The sequence below is a fragment of the Lepidothrix coronata genome, unplaced genomic scaffold (genome assembly GCF_001604755.1).
Source record: "Lepidothrix coronata isolate B3197 unplaced genomic scaffold, Lepidothrix_coronata-1.0 Scaffold212, whole genome shotgun sequence".
Lineage (NCBI taxonomy): Eukaryota > Metazoa > Chordata > Aves > Passeriformes > Pipridae > Lepidothrix > Lepidothrix coronata.
The window spans coordinates 1,251,858-1,266,601 of NW_016690392.1; the positions used below are offsets into that span (position 1 = coordinate 1,251,858).

General features: G+C 60.8%; 2 protein-coding genes across 4 annotated transcripts; both read left to right on the forward strand.

Annotated features, from left to right (window-relative positions):
* The first annotated feature begins 450 nt into the window (after positions 1–450).
* FKBP1A (FK506 binding protein 1A) lies at positions 451–9,725 on the forward strand. Its single transcript, XM_017833212.1, has 5 exons — positions 451–554; positions 670–717; positions 6,675–6,787; positions 7,547–7,699; positions 8,710–9,725. The coding sequence occupies exons 1-4, from the start codon at positions 518–520 to the stop codon at positions 7,673–7,675; spliced, it is 327 nt and encodes a 108-aa protein (XP_017688701.1). The 5' UTR covers positions 451–517; the 3' UTR covers positions 7,676–7,699; positions 8,710–9,725.
* Positions 9,726–9,830: 105 nt separating this feature from the next.
* Positions 9,831–14,675, forward strand: SDCBP2 (syndecan binding protein 2). Of its 3 annotated transcripts, XM_017833208.1 has the most exons (10): positions 9,831–11,223; positions 11,689–11,856; positions 12,512–12,577; positions 12,673–12,748; positions 12,983–13,086; positions 13,258–13,419; positions 13,628–13,803; positions 13,880–14,051; positions 14,175–14,266; positions 14,358–14,675. In XM_017833208.1, exons 3-10 carry the CDS (start codon positions 12,524–12,526, stop codon positions 14,410–14,412), a joined length of 891 nt encoding a protein of 296 aa, XP_017688697.1. In that variant the 5' UTR covers positions 9,831–11,223; positions 11,689–11,856; positions 12,512–12,523; the 3' UTR covers positions 14,413–14,675. The 3 variants fall into 3 exon arrangements, with proteins under 3 accessions (XP_017688697.1, XP_017688698.1, XP_017688699.1); XM_017833209.1 differs by lacking the exons at positions 9,831–11,223; positions 11,689–11,856 and having other exon boundaries at positions 12,449–12,577; XM_017833210.1 differs by lacking the exons at positions 9,831–11,223; positions 11,689–11,856; positions 12,673–12,748 and having other exon boundaries at positions 12,561–12,577.
* Positions 14,676–14,744: the final 69 nt, after the last annotated feature.

Consider the following 14,744-nt stretch of genomic DNA (forward strand, 5'->3'; position numbering starts at 1 on the left):
TCATGATCTGGTTGACACGGTGGTGTTTGGTCACCGGTTGGACTCGATGACCTCGGAGAGGTCTTTTCCAACCTAATTAATTCTGTGATTCGATGATTCTGTGCTGGGCCACACACCTCGGGCCCGGGCATGGCCATACACGGGCACAGCCCACAGGGGCCCGAGCCCGGGGGTCCCTCACGGCCGGCCCGCGTTTCCCCGGCAACCGCGTGGAGCCGAGATGGCGGCAGGGCGGGGGGGGGGGCGGAAGATGGCGGCGGCCGGGGCGGGACCGCTCCCTGGCGGGGCGGGAGGGCCGCATGGCGGTGACGGGCGGGTTCTGTGGCGGTGGTGGGTGGGCTGGATGGAGGTGACGGGCGGGCTCTGTGGCGGTGATGGGTGGGCTGGATGGCGGTGACGGGCGAGTTCCCTGGCGGGGCGGGCGGGCTTTATGGCGCTGACCGTCGCGGCTGCGCACACGCGGTCCCTCCTCCCTCGGGCTGCGGGCGCTGCGGGTGCGAGCAGCACCGGCACGGGCATGGGCGTGCATGTGGAGACCATCGCCCCCGGCGACGGTGAGCCGCGGCCGTGCCCGCTTCTCCCACAGCCCCCATCCCTTGTCCCTGCTCTCCCCGCGGGTCCCGGTGCGGGTCCCGGTGCCGCGGGGTGACGGTGCGTGTCTCCCCGCAGGGCGGACGTTCCCCAAGCGCGGCCAGACCTGCGTGGTGCACTACACGGGTGAGTGCGGGGCGGCCCCGCCGGCACCGGCAGCGGAGGGGCGGGAGGGTCTGCCCGGCCCGGGCACCGAGGGAGCGGGGACTGCCGCTCCCCACCGCCCGCCGCCGGCTGCCTGCGGGGACCCCGGGCCCGGCGGCCGGGATGAGCCGTGGCGCTCCCCGGGGGAACCGGGGGGGTCCGGGCCACCACGGGCGGCTCTCCCGGGCGGGGCGCGGGGACGGGATGGGGGGTCCTGTCGGTGCCCCGTGGCCGTGGGGAGGCCCCGTTGTCCCCGTCTCTCCCGCAGCCTCATCCATGGAGGGGCCTTTTCCCGCACGCATCTCGCCTTGTTTTTGGGGGTGCACTGGGAGAACAGCTCGGGGGGTCCCCGGGGGACAGGAAGGGGCACCCAGGGCAGAGTCCAGCGCGTCTCTGGGGGTTCCAGGGCAGCCGAGGCCTGCGGGCTGTGGAGCCCAGAGCCCCTACGGGCTCCACGAGTCATCCCCGAGGCGTTTCAGGGTCCCCTGCCTTGGAGCAGGACCCCCCTGCCAGAGCTCCCTGTAGGGATGCAATCCCCCTCCCCACTACTGCCCCAACCCCTTCTCCCTTATGGGGCGACACCAGGGATGCCTGTGGGGCAGCTGCAGACCCAAATTCTGGGCTTTTCTGGGGCAACCCCAGTGTGGGTAACCAAGGCACTGTTTGGGGGTGGGGGTAGTGCTTCGATGAGGGGCTTCCCCAAAGCCAGAGAGGGTCATGTTCCATTCGGTGTTCTCCAGCAGCCTTCTGCAAGCTCGGGGGGCGGGAAGAAAACAACCTTGAGACCCCAAAAAATGCTTTGGGGAGTCACTCCTGGGGCTGCTGTCCCCCTCGGGCTCCTTTTGTACAGCTCTGGCTCATCAGGTTGGGTAAAAACGAGTCAGCGACTCATTTGTGACTGTTTTTGCTAATAACCAATTCCCCTTTCCGCCTCCCTGGCCATGGTGGGGGGCTGGGGAGCCCCTCTCTGCAGGGCCCGGATAGCCCAGCCTGCCGGGAGGGCTCGGCGGGCATCCAGCCCATCTGCTGCTCCTCCATCTCCCCCGTTCTTTCCCCTTCCCTCGTCAGCAGGGAGAGGAAGCAGCTTGGTCTGCCCAACCGCCCGGTTTCCTTCGCCGGTGGAAGAACAAAGAGAGGCTGGCAGGCAGTCAAGTGGCTCCCGGTGGGCCAGTCCTGCCGCCTGCCAGCCCTCCCAGCTCCCAGCCCTTCGGCTCCCAGCGCTGACTCCCCCCCTCCTGCTGGTCCCCCCGACCCTGGCAGAGCTGCCTGGGGGGTCACCAACGTCCAGTCCCCACGTCATGGTGCTTCAGGCAAAGTGCTACGTGGTGACTTGCTCCCGACAGGCGCTCCCCAGCAGCAGCGATCCGCTGCGCCCCTGGGAGCGGTTCTCTAATTTCCTTTATTTTGTTTGTTTGTTATTATTGTCTCCTTTTGTCCTTTATTCTCCCCCTCCCCCGCCCGTTCCGTCCGCAGGCGGCTCCTGCCCCCCCCACCCGCCTCGGCAGGCAGCAGGAATCAAACACCTCCAGGCCCTGATGCCGTTTCCCTGCGTCGGCAGCATGGCTCCCGCAGCCAGCCCTGCCAGAGGCTGGAGCGGGGCTTGGCTCTCGGGAATCCTTACAAACCTTTGATTCCCGGCTCCGTTGCAGAGCAGCATCAGGGATGGCGGCAGAGTGCAGTGCTGGAGGTGCTGAGCTCCCAGGGTGCTTCCAGAGCCCTGTGTTGGCTCCGTCCCCGGCTGCCCTTTGCTCCAGTGCTGGGGAGATCCAGCCTGTGGTGTACAGGAGGCAGCTCTCCCTGCACTGGGTTACGGATGCACAGTGATTTGGGTAAAAACCATTTTTGGGAAAAAAACAGTGATCCAAGGGTGAGGGACTGTGAGGAGCTGGCTCAGTCAGCCAGAGGCTGGTGCTGCTTCTGCCTGTGCCCCAGCTCCTGCTCCATGGGGCCTGGCCCCACCGAGAGCATCCCAGGCATGAGGGATGGACAGATAGACAGCCCTGGTGTGGGAGGCAGAGCTGGGGAAGGAGGTGGAGAGCTAAGAATCCTCTGGGCCTTCTGCTTGAGAGATGCCAGTTGCTTATGCTGGGATTGCAGAGGTGGAGGTATATGAGGGGAGCTGGGGGAATTGGACCCTTTCCCCCTCCTCCATCCCAGGACCCAGGTATTTTTGTGGAGAGCTCACACCGTGGGGCATCTTAAATAGCCTTCGATATGAAATCTGCTACATAGAGCCCTTAAAGGAGCTAAATCAAGGATAAAGTTCACTGATACGTTCAGGATTGCTCGCAGCAACTGGCATGGAATGGGAGGGTGGCGTCGGAGTGAGTCGGTGGGGAAGGGGTGTGGGTTTGGGGGCCAACAGAGCTGAGCCCCCTGGGTCAGAGCAGTGGGCAGAGTGGGGGGTCTGGCAGTGCTGGTGCCAGAGGGACCTGCTGTCTGAGCACACAGGGGCTGCGGAGAGTATGGGGAGAATGTGGGTATGCCACCATGCTTCTGGATGGGAAATGGGGAGCTGTGGTCATGCTAGGCAGTGCCAGGACAGGAGCAAGTCTGACATGGCTTGGCCAAAGGGCTTTGCCTGAGTGGCAGAGCGCACTCAGCATCTGCAGTCTTGGAAGGAGAGGGGTTTGGAGCAGGGAGGAATACTAGAGAAAACTATCTTTCTCCAGCAAAGTAGCACCGAGGGAACCATCCTCTCCAGCACCTGTGGGGTGGTGGTGCTCTCCCACTGCTCTGGGTGCTGCTGCCCTTGATGCTCTCCTGCTGCTCAGTGAACACCCTGTGGTTGTGAGACATTTCCTACCAAGGCATCTGACTGTCAGTTTGCTGGTTGTGACACTTGTGGCAGCTCCTGCACCCCCTTCCCTGCCTGCACTGGGGTCGTCTCTCCTGCCAGGCCGTGTGAGAACAGTGGACAAAACCCCCTCTGCATCCAGCTGCAGGTGGCAATGGGTGGGCTGGGTAATGGGGAGCACTGGTGGAGGCAGGATTGAACCTCAGCTGTGCATCCTGGTCCTGAGCAGAGAGGGGTTGGAGCATGCTGGGTATCCCAGGACTTCTGGGAAGGGTTTTCCATCCTGTCCCAGCTGGAGCAGGGGGGCCTGCACCACTGCTCTGGTCGCTCCCTGCTTCTCCTCAGGAAGCTGGCTCCACGTGGGAGCCCCTGGGCGATGATTGTGCCAAGAATTGGCAGCCTAGAGGGGATGGAGGAGGTGCAGGTGGGGCTCTGCACCCCCAGCAAAACCCGACCCGGCAGGTTTGTCCCAGGGCTGACTCTGCCTGCTCCAGCGCTGCTCTCTGCCGCCTCTGCCCGCCCAGGGGGGCCCAGAGCCAAGTCGCACGTTGCAGCCGGCGTCTCCCAGCTCCTGCCTGCCAAGTGTGGCAGAGACCTGGCACTGCCACTCTGCCCGTCCTGGGCTGGGGCTGCACTCCAGAGCCCCTGCTCCATCCCACAACTGCTGCAGCCTCTGCAGGGCTCCGTGCTCTTCCTCACTGTGGTTCCCTGAACCCTCCCAGGGTCTGTATAGCCCAAGTGGGATCTCTTGAGGCTCAAAGCCCTTCAGGCTGGTAACCAGGGTAGGTGGATCTCTGTAACCCACCTCCATGGGCTCTGCTCCCCTCACAGGACTGGTGATGGCAAGCACAGAACTGTGCCAGGGACTGTCTGCTGCTCCTGGGGCTCTACCGGGGTGGCTGCTTTTGCCAGAGGATGCTTTGCCTCCATAATAGCTTTAAGATCTCGTTATCTCCTTGCTCAGGGATGGCAGAGATGAGGAAATGGTTGCTCATACTTGTCCAGGGCTGGAGAAATCTCCCGGGAGGCTTGTGGGCAGAGGAAGTGCCTGAGATGAGGACGCTGTCTCCAAAGCATTGGAGCCTCTTTGTTTTCCCCGGTGGCGTAATGGGGGATCATGGCAGCCTCACAGCAGCCCCATGCTGGGGAGCAGGGATGGGCTGTGTGTGACCTCTGTCCTGGGCTGGGGGCAGCTGAGTGATCAATCCCTTGGGCTACTGCAACCAGCTTAGTCTGTCAGTCCCTCTCTTCTGCAGGCAGGGTACTGCCAGCCCTGAAACACTTCCCGAGGCTGGACTGGGTCAGGTGAGCTTGGCAGCAGGGTTGAGCAGTGCCATCCAGTCCTGTGCAAAGTTGACCGCATCTCCTGGGCTGCTGGTGGTGCCTCTACGTTGCCCTGCTCGGGACACCAAACGGGATGTGCTTCTGCAGGCAGCGGATGCCCCAGGAGCAATCCCGGAGGTCCCTACTTGCTGTGTGAGGTCCCTGCTTGCTGTGGCGAGCAGGGGATTGTGCTGCATGGCCCCTGGGGTTTTCCTCGGTGGGTGTCCAGTGAGGGGGATGGCAGAGAGCTGCCACCTCCATCCTTCCTCAGCCACCCCAGCTTGTTGCAGCGCTGGAGGGCTCGGAGCCGGAGGCAGGGTCAGCTCGGGGCTCAGCCAGGCAGCGCTGCCGGTGCCAGCCGGCACGGCCTGCCCCGTGTCCCTGCTGCCAGCGGCCCCGCCGGGCGGGAGGAAGGCCAGCGGACGGGAGCAGGGAGCAGTGCCAGACGGGGCTGGAAGCAGGTTCAGCGGCAAGAGGTTTATCCTGGAAGGAGGAGGTGAGAGAACTCCAGACTTACTGTTCCAAAGTCCAGGGCTACAGCGTGACTGGCTGAGCTGACGCTTGACATCTTGGAGAGGGGATTTTTGCTGTTTGTGAAATTAAAAGCTTAATTCTACTCCCTGAGAGAAAGCTTCCTGCAGCCCAAAGGTCTCAGTGCTTTTTGCCCCTGCAAAAGTGATGTATTTTTTCCCGTTCTCTTCTTTCCATTTGGCATCTCCCATCTCTGTGGCTGCTGGTCCCTGCATGCCATTTGCTCTGGTAACAGTGCAAGCAGGGGCCAAGATCCTCCATCCCATCTTTTTCACAGACACATTTTCCCTTGCCCATGTGTCCTGGCAAAGGGAAGTCATTCTACTCTAGGCCTTCCTGGGAAAATTTGGGTTTTCAAGGCTACAGAGCATTTTCCAGCCAGGAAAACAGGTTTTTTGGGCTGTTTCAGGAAGTGAAGAAGTGAAAAGCATTTGGAAGAGAGTTTAATATTGCTCTTATCATACAGGGTTTATTGTGCAGGGCACTGGCTGTGTTAATGCAGAGCTGGAGCTGCCTTATAGGAGTTGGCCAGTGGAGTTACTGCTCCTATAAGGCAGTGCCAGCTCCAAGATTCCCCAAGAAGGTCAGGCAGGGAGCAAGGGAGGGGAGGAAATTCCTCCTTAGCTCATGTTGGGGAGTTATATTTAGCTCTGGGGATATCAGCCTGGCTCAGCCCTTACTGGGGAACGAGGGCTGCCCCAGGCACACGCATCCAGCACTTGGTGCTGCCTCTCCCCGTTGTCATTCCTGGGCCCGGGAGGGATTTGGCACAGATCAGCAGGACACAGCTGGGCATGGGAGGGCTGGAGGCTGGTCAAAGCCTCCAGGTGGGGCACTGGAGCATCATCAGTGTTTTGGATGCCTAAAGGTGGAAGCCTGGCAAGGAGTGAGAGGTGTGTGCCGGTGTGATAGGAAGTGCCAGGCCGGATCCTGCTGCCTGACAAATGGCTGGCAGTGGTGCTGTGAGGTGGGCAAGGTTTTCTTCCCCCCCTTCATCTGCTCCCCTTATCAGTCCTTGGTCCCAGCCCAGAGGACCATTCTCTTTGGGCCAAGACAGCCAAGAGCCATCCTGCCATGCCCCAGGCTGGGTGATGCCCCAGGGGCTTTCCCCTCCAGGACCCCTGTGCAGGTGTTTCCCAGGGAAAAGGAGGCTCAACTGAGACACATCTTTGACTCAGAGCCATGTGAGCTGTCCCAGGGGTGACTGTCACAGGTCACAGCAGCTTCACGCTGGCGCGCGTGGCTCTGTCCCTGTGTCACCATCATATCTCTCTCTCTCTCCCTCCAGGTATGCTGGAGGATGGGAAGAAGTTTGATTCCTCCCGCGACAGGAACAAGCCGTTCAAGTTTGTGATGGGCAAGCAGGAGGTGATCCGCGGCTGGGAGGAAGGAGTCGCTCAGGTGCCTGGAGCTCCTTGGAGTCGCGATCCGCGTGCTGGGCTGTGCCGAGCCGTGCGCCGGGAGCTGCAGCGTGGGCAGAAATCACTGTGTGGAGCTCATTCCCTGTTTTATTATTTTTTTTTATTCTATTCCCCTGAGATTTCCACCCCTCCGCCCCCTCGGCGCTGGGAGGTGTGGGCGTGAATATCACCTTCTGCATTGCCACCTGCCAGCTGGCAGGGATGGAGCCGGGCCGGGCCCCAGCAACACCTACGGCACGTCGGTGACTCAGCGGTGACATTTCTCCACTGAGTCAGCTCCGAACGAGCGCGGCGGGAGCGCTCCAGCCTCCAGGGCTGTGAAGCCCACGGGGAGGGAGGGCTGGTGGGCACAGCACAGCTCCAGGCTGTGAGCCCACACCAGGGAGGGCTGGTGGGCACAGCACAGCTTTGGCTCCCGCCTGTGTGACTGCACCCGCTCCATGCCATGCTGGGGACATGAGCACAAGGGTGACAGAGGCTGGAGGGAATTGCCTGGCATTCCCTGCTGTCACCTGTGTGAAGGACATCTCAAGCTCTGCTCATTTTCCAGCCCATGCTGCATGCCTTTCCCCTCTGATGTTCTCCCCATTCCTCTCTTGCCCCTCTGGTTTGTTCAGCCCGGGGCCTTGCTCTTGCCCAATGTAAGGAAAGCAGTGGGGACAGGTCTGTCTCTCCCCTGTCACTCACCTGGCGGCTGTGCCCATCTCCTGACATCCCTGTGTTTCTGTCCCTGCCCCAGATGAGCGTTGGTCAGCGGGCAAAGATGACCATCTCCCCAGATTACGCCTATGGCTCCACTGGCCACCCAGGGATCATCCCGCCAAACGCCACTCTAATTTTTGACGTGGAGCTCATGAAATTGGAATGACCCACCCCAGCGCCCTGTCCTCGGGTAAGGAGGGGCAGCTGCTGGCAGGGAGTGTGTGGACTGGGGACAGCTTAAGGCCCCTGTCTTTGGTCTTGGGACAGTGTGGGGAGGTGGGATGGGGGTGAGAGGCAGGAGGAGTGGGTGGCAGTGGGGGAGTATGAGAAGGAGGGGGCAGGTTTCTGGCTGTGGGTAGAAGTTGCTCTTGGGAGTCTGGTGAGCTGGGGATCAGATCACTGCGGTGATAAAAGTGAAGCTCCCAGCCTGGCAGGGCGGGTTCATGCCATGGATGTGTTGTGGTGCTGGTTGTCTGTGCCTCAGGTTCCATGTGCTGTGTTGCTGCACCGTGGGGCTTGGCTGCTGCTCCCCCTCCTGCCTCTCATGCTGATGGTGCTTGAGGCTGATGGTGTGGACAGCAGGCTTTGATTATGACTCAAGAGCTGGAGCACCTCTGCTATGGAAACAGGATGGGAAAGCTGGGGTTGTTCAGCCTGGAGAAGAGAGGGCTCTGAGGAGACCTTAGAGCTCCTTCCAGTAACTAAAGGGGCTTTAAGAAAGCTGGAGAGGGACTTTGGACAAGGGCCTGGAATGACAGGACAAGGGGGAATGGCTTCACTGACACAGGACGGGGTTAGATTGGATATTAAGAAGAAATTCTTCCTTGTGAGGGTGGTGAGGCCCTGGCACAGGTTGCCCAGAGAAGCTGTGGCTGCCTCATCCCTGCAAGTGTTCAAGACCGGGTTGGGCAGGGCTTGGAGCCACCTGATCTAATGGAAGGTGTCCCTGCCATGGCAAAGGGTTGGAACGAGATGAGCTTTAACGTCCCTTCCAGCTGAGACCGTTCTGTGATTCTGTGGGGCTGTGGTCTGGGGTGCAGGGTCCCAATGGTGGGGGCAGGATAGGGCTGTGCTCCCCCTGTAATTGGGGCCTGACTTCTGCTTGAAAGGCCGGATGTGGTTTGTGCTGAGGCTGCCATGCCCTGAGTTCCCTCGGCGGGTGGGCGGCTCTGTCACGCTGCCTCTCCTCTCTCCCCGCAGGTTTGGCACATGGAGGAATCCAGAATCTCAGCTTCAAGAAGAGTGCACATGACTTTGTACGGAGCTTTTCCTGATAGTCCACTACACTCATTGTATAACCTTACACCTTGATTGAATGCCTTTGGTCACTAAGCTTTGCGTCTGACTCTTCCTCCTTGTATCGTGTTTTTATGTCTTTTTAAACTATACGCCGTAAACCTCAACTCTTTTTGGGTCAAGTTCTTAATCTTATTTTTGTTCCAGGTGTAGACTGCGTTTTCCCAGTAGCACGCAGATGGGTTGACCTTAGATAGGAGTAATTTGAACAAAAGGAATCCTGTTAGTTACTTGTTTTGGTGCAGATTTATGGTGTTTCCAAACCAGAAATTGCTGCTGCTGCAAAAGCCATAGCAGAGTGAGCCTGTTGAGGCTAAAGGGATGCAGAGAGCAAGGTAGCACTAGGATTGTTCATAGGAATTCTGCCTGGAATGGGACAGCGAGGGAGCAGCCTGGCCTTTCCCTGTTCTCCATGCAGGGAGCAGCATCGGGGAAGGGGGGGCTGCTCTGCCCCTGCTTCACCCTGCCACAGGGTGAGCCTGCCTTCCCCCCAACCCACTTTTGAATTTAGGGAGTTGGGTTTCCATCAGAGCTCCATTGCACCCTGAAAATCCCACAGCATGGAGCATTCTGTAAAGAGAAAGGAAAACAGTGGACAAAGGGAAGGTGCTGTTAGCAGGGGAGGTGATGGAGGCTCAACTCAACAAAAATGCCCCTGTCCTCCCTCCCTCCCTCGGGAAAGGAACCATCAGCCCCTGCTGTCCCTGCTCTGAGCACACCTGCCCGTTCTCTCCTGCCACCTGATGCTGGTCATCGCCGCTTGCCTGGTCTCACAGGACACATTGCTGCCCCCCGTGCCCCCTCCTCTGCTCTGCCCAGTCCGTTGATAACAGAAATTCCTGCCGGTCACTTCCTTCTCCGCCGCACAAAGGTATCCAATTTATTATTGCAATAAAAACGCTTTATGCTGGCTTTTCTCAGCTCTGTGTCCTGGAGGTTTTTCCCTTGCCCGTCTGTTGCTCAGCGCAGCAGGGCCTGGGCTGGGCTTGTGGGGTGCTGTGGGTGCTGTGCCCGGCTCACGGGGTGCTGTGGGTGCTGTGTGGGGTGCTGTGGGTGCTGTTCCTTCCTCACAGGGTGCTGTGGGTGCTGCTCTGCGCTCCCAGGGTGCTGTGCCAGGTTCGTGGGGTGCTGTGGGTGCTCCGCCAGGGTTGTGGTGCTGTGCTGGTGTGCCTTTGTGTGAGGCTCAGGTGCTCAGCTCTGGGAGCGCAGTGGGATGCCTGGGGCTCCTGGGCTCTGTGGGGAGCTGATGGCAGCCTTCTGGAATTTGCATAATTAATTGCCTCACCATAACCTATTAAGTGTTGCCCTCACAGCCTCGTGCCCTTGCAGCTGTGAATCACCCCAGACTGGGAGCATGAAGGGCAGACTGATGCATGTTCCCAGGGTCCCTGTACCTCTGGGGAAGTCTGTCCATACATCTCCCTGGATTTATCTTGGCCCTTTTTGGAAGCCGGACATGGCACGTGGGACACGGCACATCCCCCACTTTGGGCTTGGCTGCTCCAGCTGTGGATGTTGTGTGTGTAGGAGCTGCTCGGGCACCAGCACAGGCCAGTGCCCGGCTCCTCGGCTGACGGCCTTTGATCCAGTGCCACGACTGATAACACAGCCATGATCGATAACATGGCCAGTCCCAGCTCCAGAGCAAAGTTTGTGTGTAACAACAGGGCCTGGAGGGAACTGTGGCCCTGGGGCAGGAGCAGCTCAGCCACTGGGATGCATCCAGGAATAGGGGGCTGTGCAGGATTGGGGCCAGGCTGTGCAGGAATTAGCACTGCCCTTAATTGCTGCTCAGTGAAGCAGAATGGGAGCTGCTGGGGCACCAGCAGCCCACTCTGCCCTTGGCTGTGGCTGTTTCTGGGCGGAAGCTAAAGGCCAGCTTGGGTTTCTCTTCCTGCAAAGCTTTTTGCTTTAATTATTAACCAGTGCCAGGCAGTGCCGTGGCTTCTGGCTGGAGATAAGCCAGGGCTAGGGAGAGGCTTAGGGGACCTTGCTGACCTCAGGCCCGCAGCCCCTGCATGGTTCCTGCAGCACCTATAAGTGCAGGTGGGGTATAGGTTCTTCCAGATCTGGTTTTGGGGAAGGGACAGACTCCTAGGAACCCTCTGTCTGTATAGGACTCTCCCTGCCACTGGGCTGTTCTCGTCCCGGGGTGGCCACGGCAGCCAGGGACCATCCAGCTAAAAATAACACCAGTAAATAAAATGCTTCCTCCTGGTCTGGCACGCAGGAGTGGAGGCACAGGGAGCTGGGACTTGCCTGGCCATGGCTGCACAGCAGGACTGGCCCCAAGCCAGAGAGCTCTGGGCTGGTGCCACGGGCTGTGGGCCCGGCTGAGCACCCTCAGCACCACACTGCCCAGCCCCTGAGGACACAGTGTCCTGTGGTGTCCCTGGTGCGAGCAGCAGGATGTCACAGGTGAGTGCTGGAGGGCTGGATCCCAGAGTGACACAGTGATATCCCATGGCAGTGGGATGCCACATCCACCTCGCGCTGAACTCCGCACTGGTTCAGTTTTTCCCTCTGTGGTGTGGGACTCCCACGGGGCTGTCATGCCTGGCACGTGTCCCAGGTGACAGCTGGAATGGTGCAGGACACGGCATCCCAGTCACGGCTGTGTCAGCCCCACGTGCCCGGGCAGTGAGGTGTCAGCAGGAGCCACCGCCCACGCAGGGGCTCACGGTGGGGCATCCCCTTCATCCCCCGGCAGGGCCGTGGAGCCCAGGATGGGGTGTGGTGGGGGGCCCCCCCTTGGGGGGGCCAAGCCATGTGCTGGGGCTGACAGGAGGGGTGATGTGTGTGGGAGTGCTACAGGCCCATCCCTGCTCCTCCAGGATGCCCAAATCCATAGAAAGCCATCCCTGTCCTCATCCCTGTCCCCAGGGCCCTGCACAGTGTTGCCTTCACCTTCCACTTCCTCTTCCTCACCTATGCCCTATCTGTCCGGGCTGCAATCAGCTGAGGCTGCCTGGCCCCTCCCTAGGCTGGGCATGGCTATAAAATCCAGCGGCCAAGCAAAGGGTGTCACAAGGATCTGGGAGCTGTTGGCAGGTGAGTGCAGGGGTGCCAGGGTTGGGCTTGGACAGTCTTGTCCGTTGGATGCTGCTGCCATCCCTGAGCTGCGGGTGGGATCCTGCCTGGTTCCCACAGGGCTCAGAGCTGGGTCTGGATTTGGCCTCTACCCACCAGTTTTGGATGATACTTTTTGGGGAAGGCAATGCTGTGGGGCAGAGCTGGGGGAGTGCAACCTTGCCCTGGGCACAGTATGAGGTGCACTGGGGACAGAGGGGGCTAAGGGGGGGCAGAGAGGCTGTTCCCATGGGATATCCCTCTCCCTTGTCTGGATGATGCCGGGCTGGTCCCTCAGGGCAGGTGGACATGGTGAGCAGAGGGGCTGATGGGAGGCACAGGGTTTGTTCCCATGGGATATCCCACTCCCCTGTCTGAGTGATGCTGGGATGGCCCCACTGGACAGGTGGACGTGGGGAGTGGGACCTGCCACCAGGAAAGCAAAGCCCAGGTGCCTGTGCCTGGCAGCCACCCATGTCCCAGCCACCAGGAAGTGGTGGAGGTGGTGGCCCTGGTGACACAGCCTTGAGTCACGCCAGAGGCTCTGGGTGACAGCCTGTCTGGGACACCTGGGCCGGGAGGGGGATGCTTGGAGAGAGGTACCCCAGTCCCTGAACTGCCCCATCCCTGTCCCCAGGCAGCAGCAGCGATGGCAACGCTCTACCCCTCCCTGGAGGACATGAAGGGCCATCAGGTCCTGCAGGTCAGTGCCAGCAGCATTCTGGGGGGTGAGCAGACCCCAATGGAGGGTGCATAGGGTGGGGGGCACAGCACTGAGCAGACCCCATCTCTTGGCAGGCACAGGCAGCTGCTGGGGTGAGGACCCCCCCCACCACAGTGGTCACAGAGAAGCCAAAGCTCACCTCGGGCACCGGTAATGTGGGGCACAACCAGCTCACCCTGTCCAGGGGCTGCCTGGGGGGGGTGATGCTCACCATGTGGGGGACTCAGCTGCGATCCCCCAAAACTCAGTACGTGGGTGGGGGATGGAATTCTGGGGGTTTCTTTCTGCTGGCCCATGGTCCCAGGGGGCTCACAGGCTGGAGGGTGGCAATGTCTGTGGGTAGGGGACCCCAGGAGCTGAGATCACCCTCGGTGTGTCCCGCAGAGCCGCCCATGCTGTACCCCAACCTGTCCGAGCTGGAGAACTACATGGGGCTCACGCTCTCCAGCGAGGAGATCCAGAAGAACCTGCACCCAGAGGACAACACTGTAGGTGTCTGAGCCAGCTGCTCTCCCTGTCCCACATGGGGTCCCCGTGCCATGGTGGGGGTCCTTTTGGGTCCACATCTTGCCCAGGGAAGGCATGCAGCACCCCCCAAGGGCTGAGGTGCACAGGCCCCGTGTCCCCCCCATTCCCACTGACCCCTGGCTCCACCACAGGCCCTGACCCCTGTGGGCCCCACCCCAGGCCAGCTGGTCGCCCCTCTGACCGGGAACAGCGCGGGGCTGCGGCGGGCAGAGATCAAGCCGGGCGTGCGGGAGATCCACCTGTGCAAGGACGAGCGGGGCAAGACGGGGCTGCAGCTGAAGAATGTCGACCAGGTGAGGGGCTGGGCTGGCACGGGGCTGGGCACGGCACAGGACAGTGTGGCACGACATGACGTGGTGCACTCGTGGCGTAATTGTGACAGTGTATCACGGCACGGTGTCTCATAGCACGGCAATGGGTGGCATGGCACAGCACAGCAGGGTGCAGAGGGCATGGCACGGCATTCCATGGCACCGTGCCACCGCTCCTCTGTGTCCCCAGGGCATCTTCGTGCAGCTGGTGAAGGCCAACTCGCCAGCAGCGCTGGTGGGGCTGCGCTTCGGGGACCAGGTGCTGCAAATCGATGGCAAGAACTGCGCGGGCTGGAGCAGCGACAAGGCACAGCGGGCACTGAAGAAGGCGAACCCCGAAAAAATCGTCATGGTGGTGCGGGACAGGTGAGCGGGTGGCAGTGCTGGTGGCAGTGCTGGTGGTGGCAGTGCCAGTGGCAGCACTGACCGTGCTCTCCCACAGGCCTTTCCAGCGCACTGTCACCGTGCACAAGGACAGCACCGGCCACATCGGCATCGTGGTGAAGAAGGGGAAGATCGTGTCGCTGGCCAAGGACAGCTCAGCTGCCCGCAATGGGCTCCTCACCCACCACTGCATCTGTGAGGTGAACGGACAGAACGTCATCGGCATGAAGGTAGGGCTGTGCCCTGCTGGTGGCACAGGATGTGCCCAGGGAGTTCAGGATGTGGCCAGAGAAGCTGCGGGGGTTCTGAGCAAAGCTGGGCACCCCACAACCCCTCCCTGCTCTCCCCCACAGGATAAACAGCTCACGGAGGTGCTGGCAGGGGCTGGGAATGCGGTGACACTGACCATCATCCCCACTGTGATTTACGAGCACATGGTCAAACGGTGAGAATGTGGGGCTGCAGGGACCCCCACACCCCACAAGGCCCCCTGGGTTCCCCTCAGTGATCTCCTCTCCCTCTGTCCCTCTGCCCAGGCTCTCATCAGGGCTGGTGAAGTCATCCATGGACCACTCCATCCCTGACCTGTGATGCCATCGCTGCCTTCCTGGGGAGCTGACACTGGAAGCTGGGAGGAGCTGCTGAGGGGACCCTACAACATCTGAAAAGAAGCTTTTTTAGTGTGAATCTCCTCATCGCTCCAGAGGCTGGTGGCTGCTGGGTGGTTCTTGCTCTCCTCAGAAGGGGTAGGGCAGGTGTCCTGTCCCAGGGTCCCCATGTCCCCCTGTCCCTGCTCAGGCCAGCCCCCCTCAGGGTGGACGCCAAGGGCTGGCTCCAGCCAAAGCAGACACAGACCCAGCGACGTTTATTACATCCACCACAGAGAGCGAGTACAGGACAGGGGAAACAAGAAAAGGGGGGTT

Coding starts and splice junctions, on each gene's coding strand:
- FKBP1A (XM_017833212.1), top strand. CDS start 518: ATGGGCGTGCATGTGGAGACCATCGCCCCCGGCGACG. Junction 555..669: donor GACCATCGCCCCCGGCGACG/GTGAGCCGCGGC, acceptor GTCTCCCCGCAG/GGCGGACGTTCCCCAAGCGC. Junction 718..6,674: donor CTGCGTGGTGCACTACACGG/GTGAGTGCGGGG, acceptor CTCTCCCTCCAG/GTATGCTGGAGGATGGGAAG.
- SDCBP2 (XM_017833208.1), top strand. CDS start 12,524: ATGGCAACGCTCTACCCCTCCCTGGAGGACATGAAGGGCCATCAGGTC. Junction 13,087..13,257: donor TGCACCCAGAGGACAACACT/GTAGGTGTCTGA, acceptor GCTCCACCACAG/GCCCTGACCCCTGTGGGCCC. Junction 13,420..13,627: donor AGCTGAAGAATGTCGACCAG/GTGAGGGGCTGG, acceptor CTGTGTCCCCAG/GGCATCTTCGTGCAGCTGGT.